Source organism: Anastrepha obliqua, chromosome 1 (assembly GCF_027943255.1).
Source record: "Anastrepha obliqua isolate idAnaObli1 chromosome 1, idAnaObli1_1.0, whole genome shotgun sequence".
NCBI lineage: Eukaryota > Metazoa > Arthropoda > Insecta > Diptera > Tephritidae > Anastrepha > Anastrepha obliqua.
The window spans coordinates 117,741,776-117,765,006 of NC_072892.1; the positions used below are offsets into that span (position 1 = coordinate 117,741,776).

Genomic DNA, 23,231 nt, shown 5'->3' on the forward strand with positions numbered 1-23,231 from the left:
GCGGAACAGTAGGAGTAAAAGAAGTTAAAATTTGGAGTGCCATATAAATTGGTTTTGCTAGGAAGTGTAATAAAATTATGAATTGCGTTTATTAATCGCCTACCCAAAAATTGTCTAGATATTAAAAAAATTTGGAAAAATATAAAAGAGGTCCTCATATAAATACAAAATGAATCACCCTATCGTAAGATTTATAATTTTTTCGAAGGGCGTCGCACGTCAATCATATTTAACATTTGTGAACTAGACAGCTGCATTATACAAACAGATAAGCAATGGAGCGCGCAAAAGTTTATGATGATTTTTGCGCCACCTTGTACATGCTGGCGCTTGCGTCCTTTGTCAGTTGTTTGGCCGAGCTCCTCTTCCTATTTGTGGTGTGCGTCTTGATGTTTTCCCACAAATGGAGGGATCTTTTAGGAGAGGCAGTTTTATGCCGCCTCCGAATGGCAGATGGTTTTTATGAGGAGCTTTTTCATAGCAGAAATGGACTCGGAGGGGCGATCGCTATTGTAAAAAACTAAGGGAACAAATTTGGTGTCTCATGCACGGAGATTCGAATCTGCGAACTTCCGAATGGTAATTACGCACAAACCATTCAGGAACGGCGACCGCCCTCATACTTAACATCGAATGCAAAAAAAATTATCAAAAATCAACTCGAGTTTTAAGCTGCTTCAAGCTTACACTTTATTGCTCTAAAATGAATGAGCTATCAAAGAAATTTTCCGAAAATTCTGATTAAAAAATTTAATTTTTGAGAATTTTGTACAAACTTTTGAACTTTGATTTCTACGGTTTTTGTGAATGAACTGATTTCATAAAAAATTAACGAAAAAAATTTTGCATGAAAAATGTTGCGAATATTATAAAAAGATGAAGTGACTTGATTATGGGCCTCAAGTGTACATCATATAGTAGGGTGCATGACCTTCCACAAAAAACAATTGGCACTGGTTTTCCATCAGAATTATAAAATTTGTTATTATATTTTACGACTTACGGTCAGGTGGAGCAATTTGAAATTAACCTAAAAGTGCAAAAAACCCCATTTTTGCCCATATTTGAGGTTATGTAGCCTTGCAGATGTTTTCTTTCACCAAAATTAAAGGATGGCATCTTTAAATACAATCCTTCTTTTTTCAAATGGCGTTTTGTTTGCTCAAATATCATTTTTTTTCGCAGAGATATCGCATTTTGAAATTTTCATGTTTTTTTTGTATTTTTTGCACTTTTAGGTTAGGATATCTCGAAAACCAGAGCTGATAGAGCAATTCTGAGGCCAGATTTGGATTCAGCGCATCATAAACCTTCGGAAATATATAGTCTGGTTTCTGGGTCTGAATGTTGGTTAAATTTTGTCGGCCTAGTTCCATTAAACACGAAAGATACGATTATCGTAAAAACTCAAACTAATAAATTAATTTTAGTTATCAATCCGAATTTTGCATGGACAGAGAAGCAGATATTAGTTTAAATTATTTCGGATACTTTTCCTTGTAGACTAGTGTAATAAGCCCATAAAATTGGGTTCATTATCACAATCGATCAACACACACGCTTATATGTAGGTATGTATGCATACTTGAACAATAAATTCAGAATCACTTACAATCTGCTGATAAAAACATATAAGTCCAGGTAATGGAGTAGCGAAGTTGTTTATAACGGTAATTTTCAAATGGTCCAAAAGTAAAAAAAAAAACGTGGAAATCATAAAAAGTGAAGTGAATTGTTCAGTATTGGAAGAAAATACATTAACTATGTTAATAAAAAATTAATTCTACACAATTTAGAAAAGTACCTGATTTCTATTATTAATATTTAGCAATTATTTATTGACGTAGGTATAAGTATATTTATTGTGTTTAGAAGATATCTGCCTAAGCAATAACGTGACAAGTCGCAGGTGTGAATCACTCTATACATATGTTTTTTCTTCGTGTATATACATATGTATGTACATATATATATTTTTTATTGACACACAGTGCCTTAAGCAAAAGTATGTCGCTTAATTTTTGTTCATGAAATAAAGAAAATTGATAAAGCCTATAATCTAATCCAAAGTATGGAAAATTTATTTTATCGTCTAAGCGTATCTGTCGCTGTCGTATATCACCCACACTAGTGCCAAATCATAAAAAACAAAATTTAAGCTACATAAAAAATGTCTGGCGGTGTAATTAACCATATCTATTAAATGAAAATATGTCTTTACTTTTACTTAGAGGTGCTTAGTATATAAATTGAAAACATTGAAGCCGTTTTTCTCAACATTTTGGTTTTTTGAATTTTAGATTTGACAACTTTTACCTTCAAACATTTCATCTATAACAAATCATTTTTAATACATACTTTCCAAGAAAAAAAAAAAACAACTTTGAAATGTATATATGTACATATATGCATATAAGTAAATATATTTTTAATCCATGACGTTCTGAACTTCTCCTCCAATTTGCCTTGTGCATCTTGATATTGAGTTACAAATGGGGGGATCGATAAGCACAGTTTTATGCTATCTCCGAATGACAAATGGTTTTTAGGAGACGCTTTTTCAAATCAGAAATGCTCGCGGAGATTTATACTGCCTACTTCTAGGAGCGACTGGCAATAGAAAAAATTTTGTATGCCTAATGTTCACAACGGACATCGGTAAATGTAGTACATTGCTTATCTCAAGTACTTACATAGAACATTTATGAGGCTTTCTTAGCTTGATAACGGTATTTATGCAAAGAATTTTCTGAATAATAAAAAAAAATAATTGTTAACTGCCCCCAAATTGACGACATTTTAGAGGTAAGGATATATGGCCAGATTATTTTAAACGAAATTAAGTAAATTTACGCTTAAAAACACCGTTGATACAATTTAGTTGATAAAATTCCATATTACACAATTTGTGTTCTTTGGAATAAAACGTAAAATTTTTAAATGATTTAAAAAAATGGCAGCTTGATTAAAATATAGATATTTTTTGTGTGTCCATATGAACATATACATATGTATGCATGTATATGGATACAACTTCGTTGAGATTTTGAACAGCTTTTCTCCATATTAAGCGCATACCAGTTAAACCGAACTAAAAACGGCATTTCAGATAAACAAGCTGAAGACGAGCAAGTTCGGTACATTTGCATATGCGAATTCACTGAAAAAATTTATTTGTTTATATTTCTTTTTAACAGCATTTCACCATAAACGATGAAGTTAAAAATAACGTCATGTAATGGTAGGCCGAAAAGGTGAGCTGCTTCGAAAGAATGGGATCAAAGAAAAAGATGGTAGTGTCATGCGTAATTTCTTCGCAAGCGGATTAAGGGTGTAGTTGTTTCAGCATAATGTTTTTTTTTTTCTTGAATGGCAGCCTGTGCCATTACGGTAGCATAAAGCCGACTGTCATAGGAGCGGATTAAGAAGGTAAAAAAAATTTAGGAATATTTTTCGAATTTGATTTTTGAATTTCGATTTTTTTAGAAACAGATTCCGATGGCATGCATATGTCTGTATATATTAAATAGCATTTTTTGGAATTTTAAACCCTTTAACTCAACTCTAGCTCAATCTGTGGTCCCAGGTATACCGATTAAATCCTTTGTGGCATTTTTTTATATTTTAGATTAGCAGAACAACATTTACCCATTCAGCACTATCCAACAATAGTTATCTTGAAGTAGACTCCACTATAAATTTTGATTGAAAAAATATTGCAAGTAACTCTTAAAAAGTTGCAAATATATTATAGTATGAAAACACCCAGGTTTTCATACCCATTTTGGCTGCTCGGTAAACTTTTAGTTGGTATTCGGTAACATTTTTACTTTGAAAGTCCCCTTAGGCTATTTTTTTTTTTCAGTCAGTTAAATGATGTTTCGCAATTATGATATATGTATACAGGGTCCGGCACCCGAAGTGTAACCAACGTCAGGTGGCCATATCGAGCATATTATTTTCACACATTTTTTACTTTGAATTGAATAATTTTTGGTTACACTTTGAGTGCCGGACTCACATTAGGACGATTAAGGGTGTAAGCACCAATTATATAAATATATAATATATTTATATATACATATATACATATATACCACAAATGGAGGGGCCTACAATTTTAAACCGACTCCGAACGGCAGATATGTTTTATGAGGAGCTTTTTCATGGCAGAAATACACTGGGAGGTTTGGCATTGAATGCCGAGAGGTGACCGCTTATATTTATTGCATAAGTAATAGAAATGTGTTATTCTTTTTCCTGGCGAATTAATAAAAGATACAATGAATGTCAAATATCTGACTGAGGTGTAGCCACTCCTTGCCACCACGTTAGTTAGTTACTCAGTAAGCCAGTAAAAAATATTTCCTCCAACACAAAATGTTTGTTGTAAAATATCAATCTCTTAGTGTGTTTATTATTTATGCAAAGAAGTTTCAAAAAATGTGTAAAGAAACCACTGGCACGCCAGTCAACCACACATTGTTTTTTGTTTACCCGTTTAGTTTTTCTTTTCATGGGTATTTTTAGCTAAATAATGATTTGTTTGCTATGCTGGCGTTAACTTAGTGTCAGCAGAGTATTTTTGGATGACACCTTCAATTAACATACATACGTACATATGTATGTATTTAAGGAATACAACTTGCATGCATGTTTAATCAAAGCGTATTTTAGACCTGCGGGTAAAAATAAACACCATCAGCCGACCAAAAACACAGCCACATCATCGGAGCAACCAATCAGCAATAGCAATGACATACATTGTTGTACGCGCGTATGTTTGAAGACAAGTGCCGCTTTGTGTTGATTTTGTTCCGTGTATGACCTTCTAAAGGACACACGTGTGCATAAATAACAATACGAAAATCAACAGGCGAGCAACAAAACTAAATAGCCGACTGCTCGATTGTTATGTGTTCCTGTTCTATTCTCCAATTCTAAACAACCACACTCCTATACTAGTACATGTATGCGAATGTGTGTATGTATGGGCACTCATCTATGTAAACAACAATTTGAGCAAATGCGCCTTTTCGCCCACTCCTATCGATGGAGCATTGAATATACATATGTATGTATAAATTCAAAATTCTAATCAGGCGATAGGTGCCCACTCAGCCAATCAATATGCATATTAGCACAACTGTATACATGCACATGTATATGTATGTATGAACATACTTAAAAATATTCCATTTATAAAAATACATTCATATACATTTCTAGTTCCATATGTATGTATGCATACATGCAAATTCAAACCTACAAATTGTATTTTATACCCACGTTTTTATAGGAATGGTGAAGAGCAATCGTTGCGTTTATATTTATTTCTATAAATATTATTCGTTCAATTCTAAATGCACTATACAGCACTAGGTTGGCTGCGGCTGTAACTGAGCTATTGAAATATGAGTTTATGTACATATGTGTGTGTAACGGTAGAGCGATAGCACTTCAATTGAAGGTTTCAAAAATACAAATTAATGTTAAATTATTAATTGATGTTGTCGTCAGTAAGCTAGAGTTTTATTTTTTTTTATTAATTTCGTTTATTTACGTTGTTGCTCTACCCGTTGCTACATTCATACATACATACATATGTATGTAAGTGCTTACATGCTTAGGCACTTGTGGTAGTAGCTATTAGTGCTTTTCAATCGCTGTTTATGAGTTGTTAAGCACTGCGTTGTTTGTGTTTTGTTGGCTAACTCGGTCACCCGGCACAAACGTCTCCACACCAACCCCAGCCATAACACTAACGCTCGCGTAACGCGGATCACGTTTGCCATGTCGTGCGTTTAGTTTCATTTTATTCGAGAAACGTAACACTCTTAATATACGGGTATTTTAATTATTCCCACGTTTTTCTATCGCATTCATTTATTCACATGCCATTCTAGTACAATACATAAGCAGCGCGGCAAGTTTCCGTTGTCATTGGTGTTGTCTACAGCTAACTTAGAACAGCAGCAGCTGCCATTTTATATACATATATGCATGTAGTATTTCTATTGTTTTCCTTTTTTTTACTTTTAATAGTACTAATATTATTGTTTTAATATGAACGAACGAGTTTGCTGTTGGGGCATTGCTTATTATTTTGTCATTTTCAACTTTTTCCCCTTCTGTTATTGGTAAACTGCACAATAATTATGACATGGATGTGTGGCTCAAATGTTATTTTTAGAGTACATATTTAGCATGTATTGGAAACAGAGAAATCCTACACACATTTACACACTTATGCGTTACGTGAGTGTACGTATCGAATAAGCGATAAAACTGTACTGTAATTCTCACGCTTTGATAAATCGATGACAGATAATTGCACAAGGTAATAAAATTTGTTACAGGTTGGCAAAAATATGTACAACGAGCCTTTGTGTTGCAATGCAATTGGGCAGAGTTTTACATGGATATATGTACAGGTGTGTATTTCTGACCATTTCAAAATTGTAACGAGTCTCAAGTGGCCTACATAAAATAAACCAAATTTCCAAATACTAATCACTAAATTTCCCAAACATGATTCACAGCAATATCTGCAACTTACGTGAGTCACCCGAAATACTTTGCCACTTCCGGTCGTAATATGAATGGATAATAAATAAAATGTATGGTGAATATCAATAACACGAACTCGAACCTGCTACTGATCAGCTGTATTTGAATGCTTGGATTTTAAAAAACATCTGCAATCATCCTAGTACTTCATATACATGTACATATGTATATTCATAGGTATGTGCATATTTGCATACATATATACATACTTAAATCAAAATTATCATAGAAATAACTATAAATAAATAGCTCCTGATCACTTAATTAGCTACTAAATCATTAATTAATTTATATTTAACATTCGTTCATTTCGATTACTTAATTTTAATCAATACGTATACAATAAAATTAAGAACGATTTTTTGCTTGTATGCACGTTTTACATATGTGTGCATATACATATGTACATATTTATAAAAATTAACATAATAATTAATAAAAATATATGCAAGTAGACAACCAAATAAATATGTAAGTGTTCATACCTACCTTTCATACTTAACCGAGTGCGGAGCGTGTCCATTCGCTTCACTCCAGTACGATTCCATAACTTCGTACTTAATTTTGCTGCTGTGCGCCGGTTGCAGTTGAGGTGGAATGATGGCAATCGTCGTGGGTTGACTGGTGACGACAATAGCAGTTGTTGGAACGACCGGTACGGTGTTGTTCGCAATGGTGGACGTCTTCGTTGGTATCGTCGTCGTTGTTGTGAAGCCCGCAATGATGGCGGCGGTAGCGATGGTGAATTTGCTGAGCAATGTCAGTAACGCACACTTAACTTTTAGCTGCGACTTAAGCTGTGTCGGCTGACTGGATGTGATTGCGACTACGTCCCGTGGTTTAGTACCTCAATGATGGTAATATGCACGTTTTCCTCTTTTTTCTTTAATTTAGTAAAACAAATGGGTAACAGGTTGTCGGTGTGATTTGTTGCGCTACCAGTCGGTTCACTTCGGTTACCCCCGTTTGCTACTTATACACATGTATGTATGTGTGTGCATACAAAGGGTCTTACTGCTTTATATTTTAATCACTGTATTTCGCCGTCAAAAGTATTTTTAGGAGTAAGTTTCTGATTTTCACTAAATGTATGTATATATGTATGTAGGTACGTTATTTAGTTTATTTTTTTTAAGTAATTTATACAAATTTCCAATAAAAATGCACTTAGCCGAAATATGTCTAATAAGAAAGAGGGATTGGATGTGAAAAAGACGAATCTTCCTACCCCGGTCAGGTACACGATTATCACAATTTCACCTTTTACGCAATATACGCATTAATGATTTTTTTCTCTTTTTTGCATTGGATGAAGAATATTTTAATACACTAAACTAGCAAACAATGTGCATTTGTTTACAGTTTTAATTATTTTGTGGGACGGCTGAGAATATCCAAAAATGATCCCAATAACGGCAGGCAGTTAAATCATGAATCTGACGTCTTGTATCTGAATTTAACATAACATTTCACATAACCACATAACAGCCAATGGAATTTTGATTGTTAACTTTCTGTTTTTTTCTTAATTTTTCATTTCACGACAATTATGTTGAATTTGGTATTTTGTGCGGACGTCAATAAATAACTTTATTTAAGCTGTCGCCAACGCGATACGCCCAAGTGTGTGGAATTGGATTATGTTTAGTGTGTTATTGTGTGTATTATTTTGTATATACATATATTCACTTAGTTGTGAAAAGCTGCGCTGAACTGATAACACTTTTCAGATAATGACAGCGTATTTTTTTATTTAGCTTATCTCTTATTTACACGAATGCAAGTATACAGATTTCAATACCGTATTTGTAGTGCAGGCGTAGAAACTTGTAGGTATCTAGTAACGAAAATGTTAAGTATTTTTAATTGAACATTTTTAATTTGATTGCAGCTTGACGTTTATTTACAGGATATACCTACATATATCATAAATACAATTCTAATTCAAATGCATATACCTAAAGATATAATATTTTAGTTTAATTTTTTATTTTATTTTGAAATTTTTCAGCTAGGAACGTTGTAATGCACTGAATCTGTTCCACATTATTTTCTTGTTAATTGCGTATGAAACCACTTTACAAAATGTACATATATTGGAGTATTAAATCTTGTATTCTGGAATTTTTTTATATTTTATCACTTTGGTTTGTTAATTATTAATTAATTAATTTATTATTTACATAAATAAGTTTATTTTATTCACTTTTATTGGCTGCTTGTCGATTTTCATTTGGAATTCTCCACGCCGATACGTAATTCAGGGGTAGTAGCAATGGCAGGAAAACAGCAACTGCGGCGCCAACAACGACAGCAATGACACCGCCCGTATATCTTTAACTTATTAGCTTATTTTTTGGTTTTCGTGTTTTTCTTTGCAGCTTTATTTCGTATGAAAACCTTGAATCGCCTCCCAGACGCGACGCGCACAAAAACTCAAATTTACAAAAATAAAACGTGAAAAAATACTGTCGAAAACGTGATTTTTATGAGAAATCGGCGGCAGCAAGTAGCACACGAACTTTTATTTCACTACACTTCTCCGTCGTTTCTTTATTTGAAAGCTTTTTTTTCAATATACTTATGTATACACGTTTTCCAATTTGTCACGTTTACGTATATATGTACTTTGGATTTTCTTTCTGGCCTTCTCGTAGTTCTTGCTGTTGTACTTTGTATTTTCGTCCAGTATTACTGAACGTTTCTCTTTTTTCTCTTATTCCTGCACGTTTTCTTTACTACAAATTGGTATATTTCCCAATTGGAATTGCACCAGTTGCTCAGACGATTTTTTTTTTTTCAAAGATACCACTGCCGCTGTGTGTTGGAACGTGCGTACAATACAATTTGTTTATACTTTTTTGTACTCTCCAATGGTCGGATTATATTTAATCACCTTTTAACATTATCCGCTTAAATTGAAAACCAAAATTCAGACGTTGGCATTCCTCTTAATTCTGCTTTATATTTACTAATTGGATATAGTATCTCGTGTTCACTAAACGCTCTCCCGCGTGTTAGCGCAGTCTGAATTCAAATGAATTGCTCGGAATTTCTAAAATTAACATGGGACTCGCAACAGTGGAAAACTTTAACAACGACTACACGACTACGGCAAAACCCAACGAGTGGACTACTACATAAGCGATTCGTTTCCAAGAACTCAGTAGGAAAATCGGTTGGAGCTTTATTTTGCTTTTAGCACTGTACTGAAAAAAACATTTTCAAATGACAATGTTTGAATGGATATGTTTTAAAAGTGGATCAGTGGAAATAATAAATTGCAAAAAAAAAATGAGTAGAGGTTTTTAATGAATAATTTTTAAAAGTGGATCAGTGGAAATACTAAATGGCAAAACTGATATGTAAATAAGATTTGCTGATTACAGCTAAACAAAATCTTATGTACCGAACGAAAAAGTTTTCATTTTTATTTTTGTTAAAATATTTACAGGCTTTAGTAAGACAAATACAGGGTGGCTGATGAATTTTGCTACATTAAGAAACTCAAATAACTTTTTTTTTAGTGTATGGAATTCATTTATTTTTTTTTCAAGTTGAAGGTCTTTAAATTTTATTAATTTATTTTATTTTATTATTTTAGTTTTAAAAATAATTGAATTTAAATGCCCCCCATGCTCGTTGACACAAGTGCGGCATCTTAGTAAAAAGTTGTTCATTGCTGCTTTGAGAGTTGCGACAGGAATAGCCGCAATTGTTGCCCGAATGGATTGTTTTAGTTCATCCAAATTTGTTGGCTTTGTTTTATAAACTTCTTGTTTACATAAACCCCACAAGAAAAAGTCAGGTGCAGTAAGGTCAGGCGACCTGGGGGGCCAACGAAATTCGGAGTTTCTTGAAATCAGTTTATTGGGAAATTTTCGTCGCAACTCTGTCATAACAGTCTGGGCTATGTGAGACGTTGCCCCATCTTGTTGAAACCACACAGAGTTGAAAGGAATTCTCTTTCGGCGTAGTTCTGGATAGAAAAATTCTTTCAGCATTTTCAAATAACGGTCTTCAGTAATCGTAACGGTGTGACCATTTTCTTCAAAAAAATAAGGCCCGACAATACAGCGTGAAGAAACCGCACACCACACTGTCACGCGAAGAGGATGCAATTCCGTCTCGTGGAGTATCTGTGGGTTAGAAGTACTCCATATTCGACAATTTTGTTTGTTCACATTGCCGTTTAAATCGAAATGGGCCTCATCAGACATGAAAAGGCAGTTTAACATGTTTTGGTCTTCTTACACCATTTGCAGGATCTTCTGGCAAAATTCCAAGCGAATCGGCAAGTCTGCTGCATTCAGTTTGTTAACCATTTGAATTTTGTAGGGAAATAAGTCTAAATCTTTGTGCATTATTGTTTGCAAAGACTGTCGGCTGACACCAAGTTGAGCAGATAAGCTTCTTGTTGAAACCCTTGGATTGTTTCTTCCGTCCGAACTGGTGGGTCTCGATGATAAGGCCTTCTTGCGACTGTTCCTTGCTCAGCAAAATTATTCACCAGTCTCATTATGGTCCATCTGCTCGGGGGATCGCCGCCAAACATCCGCCTGTACTCTCTCTGTACCAAAACTATGGACTCCAGTGCGTGATAGCGACGGACTATCCAAATTCTTGTTTGCGTGTCCCAGTTATCCATTTTAATAAATTTTAAAGATCAACCTGCAAATTAAAACAAAAATGGAACAGATAACTTAAAAAGAAAAAAAGTTATTTAATTTTTTTTTTTGGTAGTGGCTTTCATCAGCCACCCTGTATTTGGATCATTACTGATCGCTAAACGACTATTTTTATTTATAAGTATATATATGTTATAGTTTGTTTTCAGTTTTGTATTAGTGGTTTTGTATTAGAACTTATGTGTGTACATAAATGAAAGTATGCACATTAATTACGAATGGCATCATTTTTTAAACTTTTTCGTTGCCGCGCAATAACTTCAGTAGAAAAGCTTTGCCAAGCCGGTGTTTGTGTTTTTATAGCTTATCAGTGAGGTCAAAAACCTACTAATTTAATTGCACAAAGATATTATTTTCAGAAAAAATAATGCAAACTAAATATATGCTTAACTTTTGTGATGTTATCCAAGTTTAATTACATTTTTTTTTTTTTTGTAATACATGCATAAGTAGATAAATAGTGGCATCTGCGAAAGCTACTCGTTGCTAGTTCTAGCACCGCGATTTCCTTCACGGTATGTTCGTATTTATACACATATACAGTATTATGCTCATTTAAGTGAAAATACGAATTGACTTGAGCGGTCGTTGCCAGTTGCAAATGGGCTTGTTGTTATAACACTTGAAATTATTCCAGTATGGTGTTGAGTGCTCAGCATTATTTAATATACACAAGTTATTTTTTCTTCCGAACAAAGAGAATTCAACTTCCATAGTGTAGAATTGTTGCTATTCCCACTCTCATCCATTATCTATCTCAGCTGTTCGATTGGTGTACAAGTGAAAGCGAGTTCTAAAACAAGCAATATCTTCGTTCATATGTATGCATGTGATATGGTACATGCATGCATGTATGTACAGCGATCCGGCATCTTTATAATTTGACGTTTGCTTGCATGGAAGTGTCAAAATCTTCAGGGTTGTAATGACAGCTTCCGAGTGAATTTATTATACAATATATTATTAAAATCAATTTAATATTACAAACTGAGCAGGTTTCAAATAAACTATCAAAAGTAACTTCGTAGTACTTTTGCAAAAAATATGTAACCGTAATAATACTTGACAATAGTTAATAGATTTTCTACTTTTTATAAATTTCTTTAATTTTACAAACGCAACTCTGTGCAACATGCACAATATGCACAATGCTTCAAGGCAATAATCAAAATAAAGCTTGGTGTACGTAAATCGGTAACAAAATGTGCAAAACTTAGATTTTCCGTTATTCTGTCGTTCATTCAACTATTCTGCTACTAATATTACCGATTTCCTGAATACAAATAGCTAAGTATAGTCGGTTTTAATGGAAGTTATGCATTGTTTTACCGCTATTAGAGATTTCGTGGAAAATTCAACAGCCCCAAAGAGTTCGAGTTTATCACTAAGTTGTGTTTAAGTTTTGCCGCATTTCGATTTGTATAGGACGCGCCCGTTTTTTGTAAGTGCCGTTTTGCCAACCTAATTTTAGAAAAACCGACGCTAATTATATGTGCGTCCTTCATACGGTGCTTGTAACATCCCGTAAAAAGTGTGCCAACTCTGCGGTAAGTTTTTATGAAGTTAAAATAATAGCGTATAATAAATATACCTACACTTCGCTCCTGAAATCAAAAAATGTACACAACCAATTTCGTAAACTAAACAGAGTGTGAAAATATATTAACATACGTATATGAAAGTGTGCAATTGCTAATGGAAGAAAAGTAGTTTTATGGATCCCAGTTCAATGCGAGCTATTCTGATAGCGTGGAGTTGACGATTGTATTCCTGTAATTACTGAAGCGTCCAGTAGCATAGGCTTAACCGTTGTCGCAGGAGTATTACTAATGGTGCGGAAATCGTACTGTTTCCACAGAAAGTACATAACGGTGGGCGTACTGTTAAAGTTATTTTGAGGGACATTAGCTGTCTTCACGTCATATTCTGCTTCTTAGCATAATTGACTGTAGTAATGTTGACTGCGCCCAATTAGACCCCGACGACTATATTAGTATTGCTCAGAAAAAGTTGGCCTATTCTTCGCCTGGTATGTCATCAACAATGTTTCTTTGTCTTTGCTCCTCGTGTTACCAGCTAGTGTCTTGTTCCAGAACTGTACTATGGTTGGGGAGTAAAGTAGTATTTTTAGTACATGTTTCTAATTTTCAGTACACATTTGCGCCATAATATTACTTCCAAAATCATTTTTATTTTATTTCTAATTTTACTTAAAAAAAATTATGTAATAGTATTGTTAAGGATTTGATTTAAAAAGTGATTGTATTAAAAGAAAAATATGTACATATTTATGTATACATAAAATAGCTAGAAAAATACCGTTACTTGCCAAAGTAACTGTAATTGAAAGCCTGCATTCATACGTATTACCATGTGGCCTTGCAATACTAAAAGTGTGTCCATTTAACTCAGGCAACCAAGTTTTTAAACTGTCAAGTTTCAGAAAAAAGGGTTTCGATTGGTAAGAGTTAGTTTAAGACTGTAATCAACTAAATTTAAGTCGTGTGGAATAAATGAACCCAGGCCAAGGATTTGTTATAGTTTAATATGTATTTAAGAAGGCAAAAAATTTAAAATAGTAGTAGAAATTTTGCGAAAAGAAATTAATACTCTGCCCGAACTCCGGAAAAAACCTACTCTCAGCGATAACTACTTATCGGTAATCGGCGTTGTCTGAAAATGAAACGCTTGCTTTTGGAATGCTGTTATTTTCTGTTATAAAACCAGTATACGCTGTTCGATATCGCTTTAATTCGGTTTTCGATGGCTTGGGATAGACTTAATAATTTTGAAGGCTTTTATTTTTGTAGTTTCCCCGATAAACCCACAGATAAACCTTCCGCCTATAAATACTGCGGATAGAGAAGTTTAAATAGGTAATGTTTCATATCATCTAATTATAAAATCTTTGAATATTATTGAAATGTGATTTTATATCCAGGCACTTGAGGCCACGAGTATTATAATTTTGTTCATATAATGGTGTTTTGAAGGAGTGTGAATAAATTGCTGCCTCCATTACAGTCTTGCTGGCTGGAGAGTAGGTTCAGCAAGACAAAGCAGAAAGTATTTCATCGCAGTTTAAAGCACCAATAGCGGGCGTTCCTTGGTCCTTCGTCGTTGGCCCTCTATTATTTAGTATGTTTGCTTGTAATAGGATCTTAGTGCGCAAATTCAAAGCCTCTATAATGGAAGCGTGGCCGGCAAAATTCAAATTAATTCATTAAAGCTCCGTTATAAAAAAATTAACGTATCTTTTCCGCAATACGCGTTGTACAATTTGTTAGTCTTGTGAGAAATTTAGAAAGCAGCGTACATTGTTTTTACTAAATCAGTTTCGAGTATCAAAAACGATTTAAATAGTTTTCACTATGTGCACCCCCTAAAGGTCCCAAAATGTCACTTGCATCTGGGGGAAAATAATTGAAGAAGTCGAAGGCGTTCCTAAATAACTGGTTGCAACGGTATACCGAAGTTAAAAACCTTGAAAACTTCCCTGGACGAGACTCAAAACAAATATCTCTCCAAAGCAAGATCATAAGAACATAGATTTGTTTGTGACAAAGCCGAACTTCTCGTTGCGTCAAGCTGAAGCAGTTTTAAAAAAAGTATTGTCAAGTATTAAGAAACGATTGGGATACGGTACACTAGACAGGGCTAGTTTACTGGGGCGGCAGCCCTTGGTCGGGAAAAATCCGAGTCATTCCGGTAACGTAGAACCGGCTGCCATGAGAATAAGACACAATTCAAAGACGTTGCGTGGAGAGCACATCCGGAGCTCTGCTTTTATATTCACACATTGAAAAAACTTGCATGGGCTAGGGCAAATTCGGAACAGAATTGGGTAAACGTAATATTCACGGATGAATCTTCCCGCACTGCTGATAATCGACGACATCAACGAACTGTTATCCATCCAGTTAAGGTCAGTGTTTAGAGCTGCTTTTTCAAAAGGAGATTTGACCATTTATTTGTATTTGCCGCCAATTAGATTTGCCAATTGGCGGCCGGCGTAGCCGAATGGGTTGGTGCGTTATTACCATTCGGAATTCACAGAGAGAACGTTGGTTTGAATTTCGGTGAAACACCAAAATTAGGAAAAACATTTTTCTAATAGCGGTCGCCCCTCGGCAGGCAAGGGCAAACCTCGGAGTATCTCTGCCATGAAAAAGCTCCTCATAAAAATATCTGCCGTTCGGAGTCGGTTTGAAACTGTAGGCCCCTCCATTTGTGGAACAACATCAAGACGCACACTACAAATAGGAGGAGAAGCTCGGCCAAACACCCAGAAAAAGGGTGTACACACCATTTATATATATATATACCGTCAATTTGAATGCAGTTTTGATGAATAAAATTCGTTCCCACTACAGTCGGTTCTACGTAACCGGAACGACCCGGGCTTATATCCGGCCAAGGACTGTGACTTGAAGGACTATCGTAGCATTTAATAATTTTATGCGGTATGAGTATGACATTGCTTGTTGTCGTTGGAACAACATAAACATTCACTATAAATGTTTGGGGAATGCTGCTGGAGTGCCAAGCCTTCGACGGATATAAATTCGGGTCGTTTCGGTAACGTAGAACCTACTGCCTTGCGAACGACAATATTTCAATACTTTTAACATCTTTCGCCATATTTGAGTTAAATCAGATTTGTAGTAGAGCATTATTTTTATTAGTCTCCGTGATGGCGAACCCGGTGAAGTTGTAAAGCAGTTAAGCATAAAATCAACGGCTTTATGTTGACGTTAATTTTGAAACAAGTTCAGATCACCTAGGTTTTTCAGATTACAAAAGCGGGCAGGACACTTCGCCACAGCAAGCATTCTGACTTCGTTCCAACGACAGTAGGTTCTACTATACCGGTACGACCCGGATTTATATACGGCCAAGGGCAGTGACTTTAGCAGCTTTCCCCGTATATATGTATGATGTACAACAACATCAACAACATAGTAGTCCTTGATGTGATAAGTCCTTGGAAAATAAAATCTCAGCTATACGATGGTAGAATTTTCGGTTTATTGAGTTTTTTTCTCACGCTGAAGAGCGTGGCTGCTACATATGAATTCAGCTGGCCGTGCATCTAGAATCGCTGCCTGCAACTTCAACCTTGGTATTTGCAGCAGCTTTTGTGGTGCTCCTCTATTTTTACCAGGAACAGATGTGGGATTATAATTCTCTTCACTGTTAGATTAGATAAGATTTGTGGGGGGCTGGACAAGTCCAAGCACTCAGTCAGTAGACCCTTGTACTTCACTGGTGCTACTGTACTAGCGTCTACTACAACATGCGGGTGCATGATGTGAATGCACAAAGTTGAGGTGAGTAATATCGTCTCATCCGAATTTTATTCACCCGCTTTGCTCCATCCCACTCGAAGCGGGTATTCTATAGTTTTGTTATCACAATTTTGGCAAACAACGTGAAATCTGCAAGCATTCCAAATTGGTAAGGTACGGTGCAGGTACGGGGCGGCAGCCCTTGGTCGGGGAAAAACCCGAGTTATTCCGGTAACATAGAACCGGCTGCTATGTTTGAAACGAACGGTTTCAACTGGAAAAATCCTTTTTTTAATTTAACTTCAAACTTCTGTTACTTTTTCAAATCACTTCATTCGCCAAGTTTTTAGCAGATCTTAAAAAATTCGCTTCTCGAAAATTTCTTCTACAAACGCGCGTTACCGAAACCTCTTGCGTTTAAAATTTTTTGCAGAACCATAAAATATGGAGAAACGACATTCGGTTCTAAAGGGTGATTTTTTAAGAGTTATAGGAAAGTTTTTCAAAAAAAAAAAAACATTCAGAAAAATGCATGCAATTTTTATTTAAATCGATAGTATACTATAGTCCGTATAATTTAATGTTTGAAGATTATTTCATACAAATGTTGACCGCGACTGCGCTTCGAATAGTTCATCCGCTTAGTCCAATTTTGGCATACTCTTTCCAATGTTTCGGCCGGTATCTCACATATAAATGCTTTAATGTTGTCTTCCAATGCGTTAATTGAAGCAGGCTTGTCTGAATAGACATGAGCTTTAACATAGCCCCACAAAAAATAATCTAAAGGCGTTATATCGCACGATCTGGGTGGCCAATTGACAGGTCCCGAACGTGAAATAAAATGCTCTCCGAACTCGCCTCTCCACAAGTCCATTGTTACGCGTGCTGTGTGGCGTGTGGTACCGTCTTGCTGAAACCAAATGTCATTGAAGTTAAGCTCTTGCATTTTGGGCAAAAAAAAAAGTTGGATATCATTTCAAGGTAGCGCTCACCATTCACAGTTACGTTACGATTCGTAGCATCTTTGAAGAAGTACGGTCCAATGATACCTCCAGCCCATAAACCGCACTAAACTGTGACCTTTTCTGGATACATTGGTAGCTCTTACAGTTCTCCTGGCTGATCTTCACTCCAAAATCGACCCATGGATCCAAAAATGAGCTCCGTCGCTGAACACAATTTTTCGTTAAAAAAGTGGATCTTCAGCCAACTTTCCAAGAGCCCATTCATCAAAAATTCTGCGTTGCGGTTCGACTTCAATTCTTGCACCAGCTGTATTTTAAAAGGCTTCTCACCTAAATCCTTTCGCAAAATTTTCCACGTTGTTGAGTAACAGAGACCCAATTGCTGCGAACGGCGACGAATCCATAATTGATGGTCATTAACACTGGCCGATACAGCTGCGATATTTTCTTCAGCTCGCACTCTACGTTAGTGTGTTGGTGGTTTGATGTCCAATAATGTAAATTTGGTTCTAAATTTAGTCACAATAGCTCGAATAGTCGCTTCAGTGGGTCGATTAAACTGACCATAAAATGGAAGAAGCGTGCGATAAACTTTCTTAACAGAACACGCATTTTTATAATAAAATTCAATGATTTGCAAGCGTTGTTCGTTTGTAAGACGATTCATGGATAAATTATAGACCAAACTGAAGATGTTTGACAGTGAAATAAACCACAAAACTCGCGTCAGCTGTTTAAACCAACTGTTTAAAAAGGTAATAGCTAAAAAATCACCCGTTATGTAACCGGAACGACCCGGATTTTTATCCGGTCAAGGACTGTCACTTCAGCAGCATTCCTCATATATAATATGCACGGGGAATGTTTATGCTCCTACAACAACAACAACATGGAGAAATGTTTCGGCGATAAACAAAAAACGATTTTGTGATTTCAAATTATTTTTTGATGTAATAGATTGATTAAACACTGGTTGGTTTTCGCTGGCTGGTTGCTTTCCAAATTGTGTTTTCTCGCGCTGCTGTCCACATTCTCTCTCTATCTTCACGATGACTCGCAATTTGTACCTCTTGAGCAAAAGAGCGAAGACAAAGTACGAAAAGAAAAATTTAAAGGCAGGAGGTGCGCTTACACGCATGTTTTCAGATCATATGTTTTCAATGCGCATTCATTAAAGGTGGTGGCACTAGACCAACAACAATGATTTGTATGTTTGATTGTCAAAGCAAAGTAGAAAACAAAGAATGAATTCGCCTTGCTTCATTCTGGGCTGACAGGTACATGGACACGGCGAAAAAAAATCAGCCGATTTACCGATACCACCTTTAATAGATTCGCCTTGTATGCTTTCCTGATGGATATATTTTGCTGGCAAACAATTTCTCCATCACAAAATGTTTGTCTCTTTTGCATCGAACTGTCTGCTCGTTATTTCTCCACGGTTGTTAAAGAATTATTTTCATTTGTCAGCACGCGAACAAAAATAATTTTATACGGCGCGATTGTCAGCACAAGGTGAATCTATTGAATGTGATAGCACTTGAGCAGGAACTACATTTACACGCATTATGTTTTTGTAAAACCGTTTCTTAATGTCAAAAGTGCGACCACCTTCAGTGAATTCGCCGTGTGTGAGCCCTTTCGCAGGTAATTGCTAAATAATAATAAGAATGTTTTTTTTCAGCGTTTCACCAAAAATAGCAGTCAAATAATCATTTTATTCTACTTACATTTTAGACTTCAATTTATTGCCCAAGGATCTTGGAACAAAATTGTCTATATTTTCACGGATTGAATTAAGCGTTTGAAAAAGGTGACTATCGTACAAATCACAAATTCAATTTTTTTTATATACATATGTTTTGTCTTATTAAGTTGTAACTTTCAAACCCTTTTGTTTTTTGGTTTTTTGAATTCTGCATCCACAGCAATGTCAGCACGCGGTCGCGGATTTCTTTTATCCCTTAAAGTGGAAAAAGATACCACTGATGGAGAAGCATCTCTAAAAGACAGTGGCCTAGGCAGCAGGAGTCTTAATTCAGGTCGTGTCGGTCGTGGTAAGCTTTTAGATGACCTGGCTTCTTCATGCAGCAACATGACACTTGAGGGTCGTTCGTCTGATGATACGAATCAAGGGAATACAACTTCTACGACCGATTCGAATAAACCTCTATCCGGGGGTCGTGGCCGTGCCAATGTTTTCAAAAATTTATTTCGTGATGAGAAACCGGAACCACAATTGGATGCTAAGCCTACTCCTGTTCCTGTTGCTGTTCCCGATGTTGTTACAAAGGGCAACATCGTTACCGTTCCCGTTCCTATGCCAGTGCCAAAACCGGAAGTTATTCAAGAGGTAATGCCATCCCATATTTATAATCCAGAGGTGAAACATGGCAGCAAGGGAATGCCAGTCCGTTTAGCGTGTAATTACATACGATTATCGTCTGACCCCGAGAAAGGAGTATTTGTATACGAAGTGCGTTTCCATCCCCCAGTAGACTCGCTTAGTTTGCGCATGAAATACCTAAATGAACATCGTGATAAATTCGGCGGCACAAAGACATTTGACGGTGTGACACTTTATTTACCCATTTTACTGAAAGATAAATTAACGACATTTATAAGCAAAAATATCGCAGACGATTCCGATATTGAAATACGAATTTTATTCAAACGCAAAGAAGCTCTCAAAAATTGTATACATCTCTATAATGTGCTATTCGATAGAGTTATGAAAACTCTGAACTATGTGCGCTTCGACCGAAAACAATTCGATCCAACAGCACCAAAAATCATTCCACAGGCAAAATTGGAAGTATGGCCCGGTTATGTAACTGCAATTGATGAGTACGAAGGTGGCCTGATGTTGTGTTGTGACGTTTCCCATCGACTTTTATGCCAGAAAACCGTTCTCGAAACATTAGTAGAGATCTATCGTTCCAACCCCAACTTATTTCAAGAAAACGCTAAAAAGTATTTATTGGGTTCCGTTGTTATAACCCGCTACAATAACCGAACCTATCGTATCGACGATATTTGCTTTGACAAAAATCCTAAATCAACTTTTCAAACTAAACAGGCGGAATTATCATACATCGACTATTACAGACAGAGTCATAATATCTTGATTAAAGATGAAACTCAACCATTAATCATTAGTATAAAGAAACAAAAAACCGCCGATAAGCAAGCGGCTGAAGATTTAATTGTTTGCCTTATTCCTGAGCTATGCTATTTGACTGGTTTGCGTGATGAAATACGATCGGACTATAAACTTATGCGAGAGATTGCCACATTTACTCGAGTATCGCCGAACCAAAGGCTGCTCGGATTAGAGAAGTTTTTCAATAACATAAACAAATGTCCAGAAGCTCAAAATATACTTCAAAGCTGGGGACTAACCCTGAAGAATTCACATGAATGTGTGAATGGCAGACAATTTGAGGAAGAGCAAATCTTGTTTGCAAAAAAACAATTTTCAGCCGGTATAAATGCAGACTTTTCCAAATATGTTTGCAACAATGAAGTTTTGGAGGTGGTTCACCTTACAAACTGGTTATTGATTCACTGCAAAAATGATACCAGATGTGCCAAAAACTTTTGTGAACATATAGAGCGAAACTCTCGTGCCTTAGGAATACGTGTGGATAAACCGAAAATTATTACTTTGGATAACGATAGGGTGGACACCTTTGTGAGAGCTTTGAGATTAAATATCGATGGGCAAACACAAATTGTTGTGTGTATTAGTCCTACGAATCGTGACGACCGCTATGCGGCGATTAAGAAAGTTTGCTGCGCTGAAATACCGGTACCATCCCAGGTGATAAACGCGCGAACTCTTTTGAATGACGCTAAGAATCGTTCGATCGTCATAAAGATCATGTTGCAAATGAACTGCAAACTTGGTGGTTCATTGTGGGCCGTGAAAATTCCGTTCAAAAATGTCATGATTTGTGGAATCGATTCATATCATGATGCCGCACAAAAAGGCAACTCCGTTGCTGCTTTTGTGGCTTCTTTAAATTCTAACTACACCAAATGGTACAGCAAGGCTGTCATACAGGGCAAGAGAGAGGAAATCGTTAACGGTCTTTGCGCGTCGTTTACAGCTGCCGTGACGCGTTTTCACAGAGAGAATGGCAGGTTTCCCGACAACATTATCATATATCGAGATGGTGTTGGTGATGGTCAATTGCCTCTTTGCTCTGGTCACGAGATACCGCAATTGGAGATTGCTTGCAAGCGTGCTTTCAAGGATTATACTGTCAAAATAACCTTCATCGTTATACAAAAGCGCATAAATACTCGATATTTTGCTATGAATGGAACCAACGCCGATAATCCGCCACCAGGTACAGTGGTTGACAATTCTATCACGCGTTCGAAGATGTACGACTTTTATTTGGTATCGCAGGCAGTAAGGCAGGGCACCGTCACTCCATCACATTACATAGTGCTAAGAGACGATGCCAAGTATAGCCCCGATATTATACAAAGACTCACATATAAACTCTGCTTTATGTACTACAATTGGCCAGGCACTATTCGGATACCCGCTTGCTGCCAATATGCACACAAGATGGCATATCTCATCGGTCAGAGCATACGAAGGGCAACATCGGAAGAGCTTTCAGACAGACTATTTTACCTTTAATTGTATTTACGGTTATTCTTTATTAACACACTTTTGTATTGATTACCTTAAAAAAATTAGAATCAAAAGGGCTGGGACAATGGGAAAATTGAAATGAAAATCATTAAAGCAAAGCAAATATGAATTTGTATCTGTCGTAATGTTGAGCATATCTAATGACCATGAAAATAAAAAAGAAATTGTTACTTTAAATAGTAGTTTGTGTTTTTCAGTTCAAATTTTAGTAATTATTATTAAGTGTAAATTATTACATACTTTTGTGTAAGGGTTTCATAGGCTCTTTGGGATTGTGCAGAGGCGTGTAGCTCATTGCGCCTACCTGATGCAAAACACGTGCGCCGATATACAGTGCATAGTAACAAAGGGAAACCACATAAGGTGGCTACGGTATAGCAACTGATTTTTTTCTTGCGATTTGGTGACTTGATTCAAGTCACTTGAATGTCAAAGAGCCCAATTTCTTTGTGGTAGCCTGCTTGTTTGTTTACATTCTTATTGAAATTGTGACATCCACACCACCAATATGCAAAAACTAAATACTTGTAAATTTTGTTGTTGCCCTGCCGAAGCCACCTTGTATGAATTCGATTTGCATGGTAATATAAATTATGCATTTGTTAACTCTTGTCAATTAGTTGTATGTTTATGCGTTTGTGTTTAATGCAGATTTAAAACAAAGCAAGTGTTGTCATAGTGAAACAGATTTCCATTTTACATGTAGGTACTTTTACAGCTACTCAAATTTGAAAAGAAGAGACAAGTTTAAGGCTACATCTTATTTTGATAACTCAACGGAATATTAATCAAAGTGAGAACGGGAGAACCTGGAAAATGCATATTGTATAAAATTTTTCGTTTTGAAGGTGTTTAAAAGTACGTGTACATATGTATGTATGTATGGAGATTAGCCGCAAAATTGACAATCAGCTGTCAATACTGTTTTGGAAGGTTTTTCTTCATATGTATAAACCGATTTGGTGGAATATTTTAGTGTTTTTGGTTTGCTCAATTATTATTAACGATATGGAAAAAAGGTAAAGAGAAGCAATAGTTGTGATAG

The 23,231-nt window shown here is 35.9% G+C and overlaps 2 protein-coding genes across 4 annotated transcripts in view; one reads left to right on the forward strand and one right to left on the reverse strand.

Annotated features, from left to right (window-relative positions):
* Nucleotides 1-9,741, reverse strand: part of LOC129235835 (transcription factor cwo) — a 39,908-nt gene extending 30,167 nt beyond the window's left edge. Inside the window, exons 1-2 of one of the 2 annotated variants that reach the window (XM_054869880.1) lie at nucleotides 9,467-9,741; nucleotides 7,060-8,407 (exon numbers count right to left, since the gene is read on the reverse strand). In XM_054869880.1, the coding sequence (XP_054725855.1) occupies nucleotides 7,060-7,118 (59 nt within the window). In that variant the 5' untranslated portion in view covers nucleotides 7,119-8,407; nucleotides 9,467-9,741. Of the gene's footprint in view, nucleotides 1-7,059; nucleotides 8,408-8,776 lie in introns of both variants that reach the window. The other variant, XM_054869878.1, reaches the window with a different exon arrangement.
* Nucleotides 9,742-12,310: 2,569 nt separating this feature from the next.
* Nucleotides 12,311-22,363, forward strand: LOC129235836 (protein argonaute-3). 2 transcript variants are annotated; one of them, XM_054869881.1, is made up of 3 exons: nucleotides 12,311-12,805; nucleotides 19,252-19,327; nucleotides 19,443-22,363. In XM_054869881.1, exon 3 carries the CDS (start codon nucleotides 19,445-19,447, stop codon nucleotides 22,169-22,171), a length of 2,727 nt encoding a protein of 908 aa, XP_054725856.1. In that variant the 5' UTR covers nucleotides 12,311-12,805; nucleotides 19,252-19,327; nucleotides 19,443-19,444; the 3' UTR covers nucleotides 22,172-22,363. The 2 variants fall into 2 exon arrangements, with proteins under 2 accessions (XP_054725856.1, XP_054725857.1); XM_054869882.1 differs by lacking the exon at nucleotides 12,311-12,805 and adding an exon at nucleotides 14,001-14,134.
* Nucleotides 22,364-23,231: the final 868 nt, after the last annotated feature.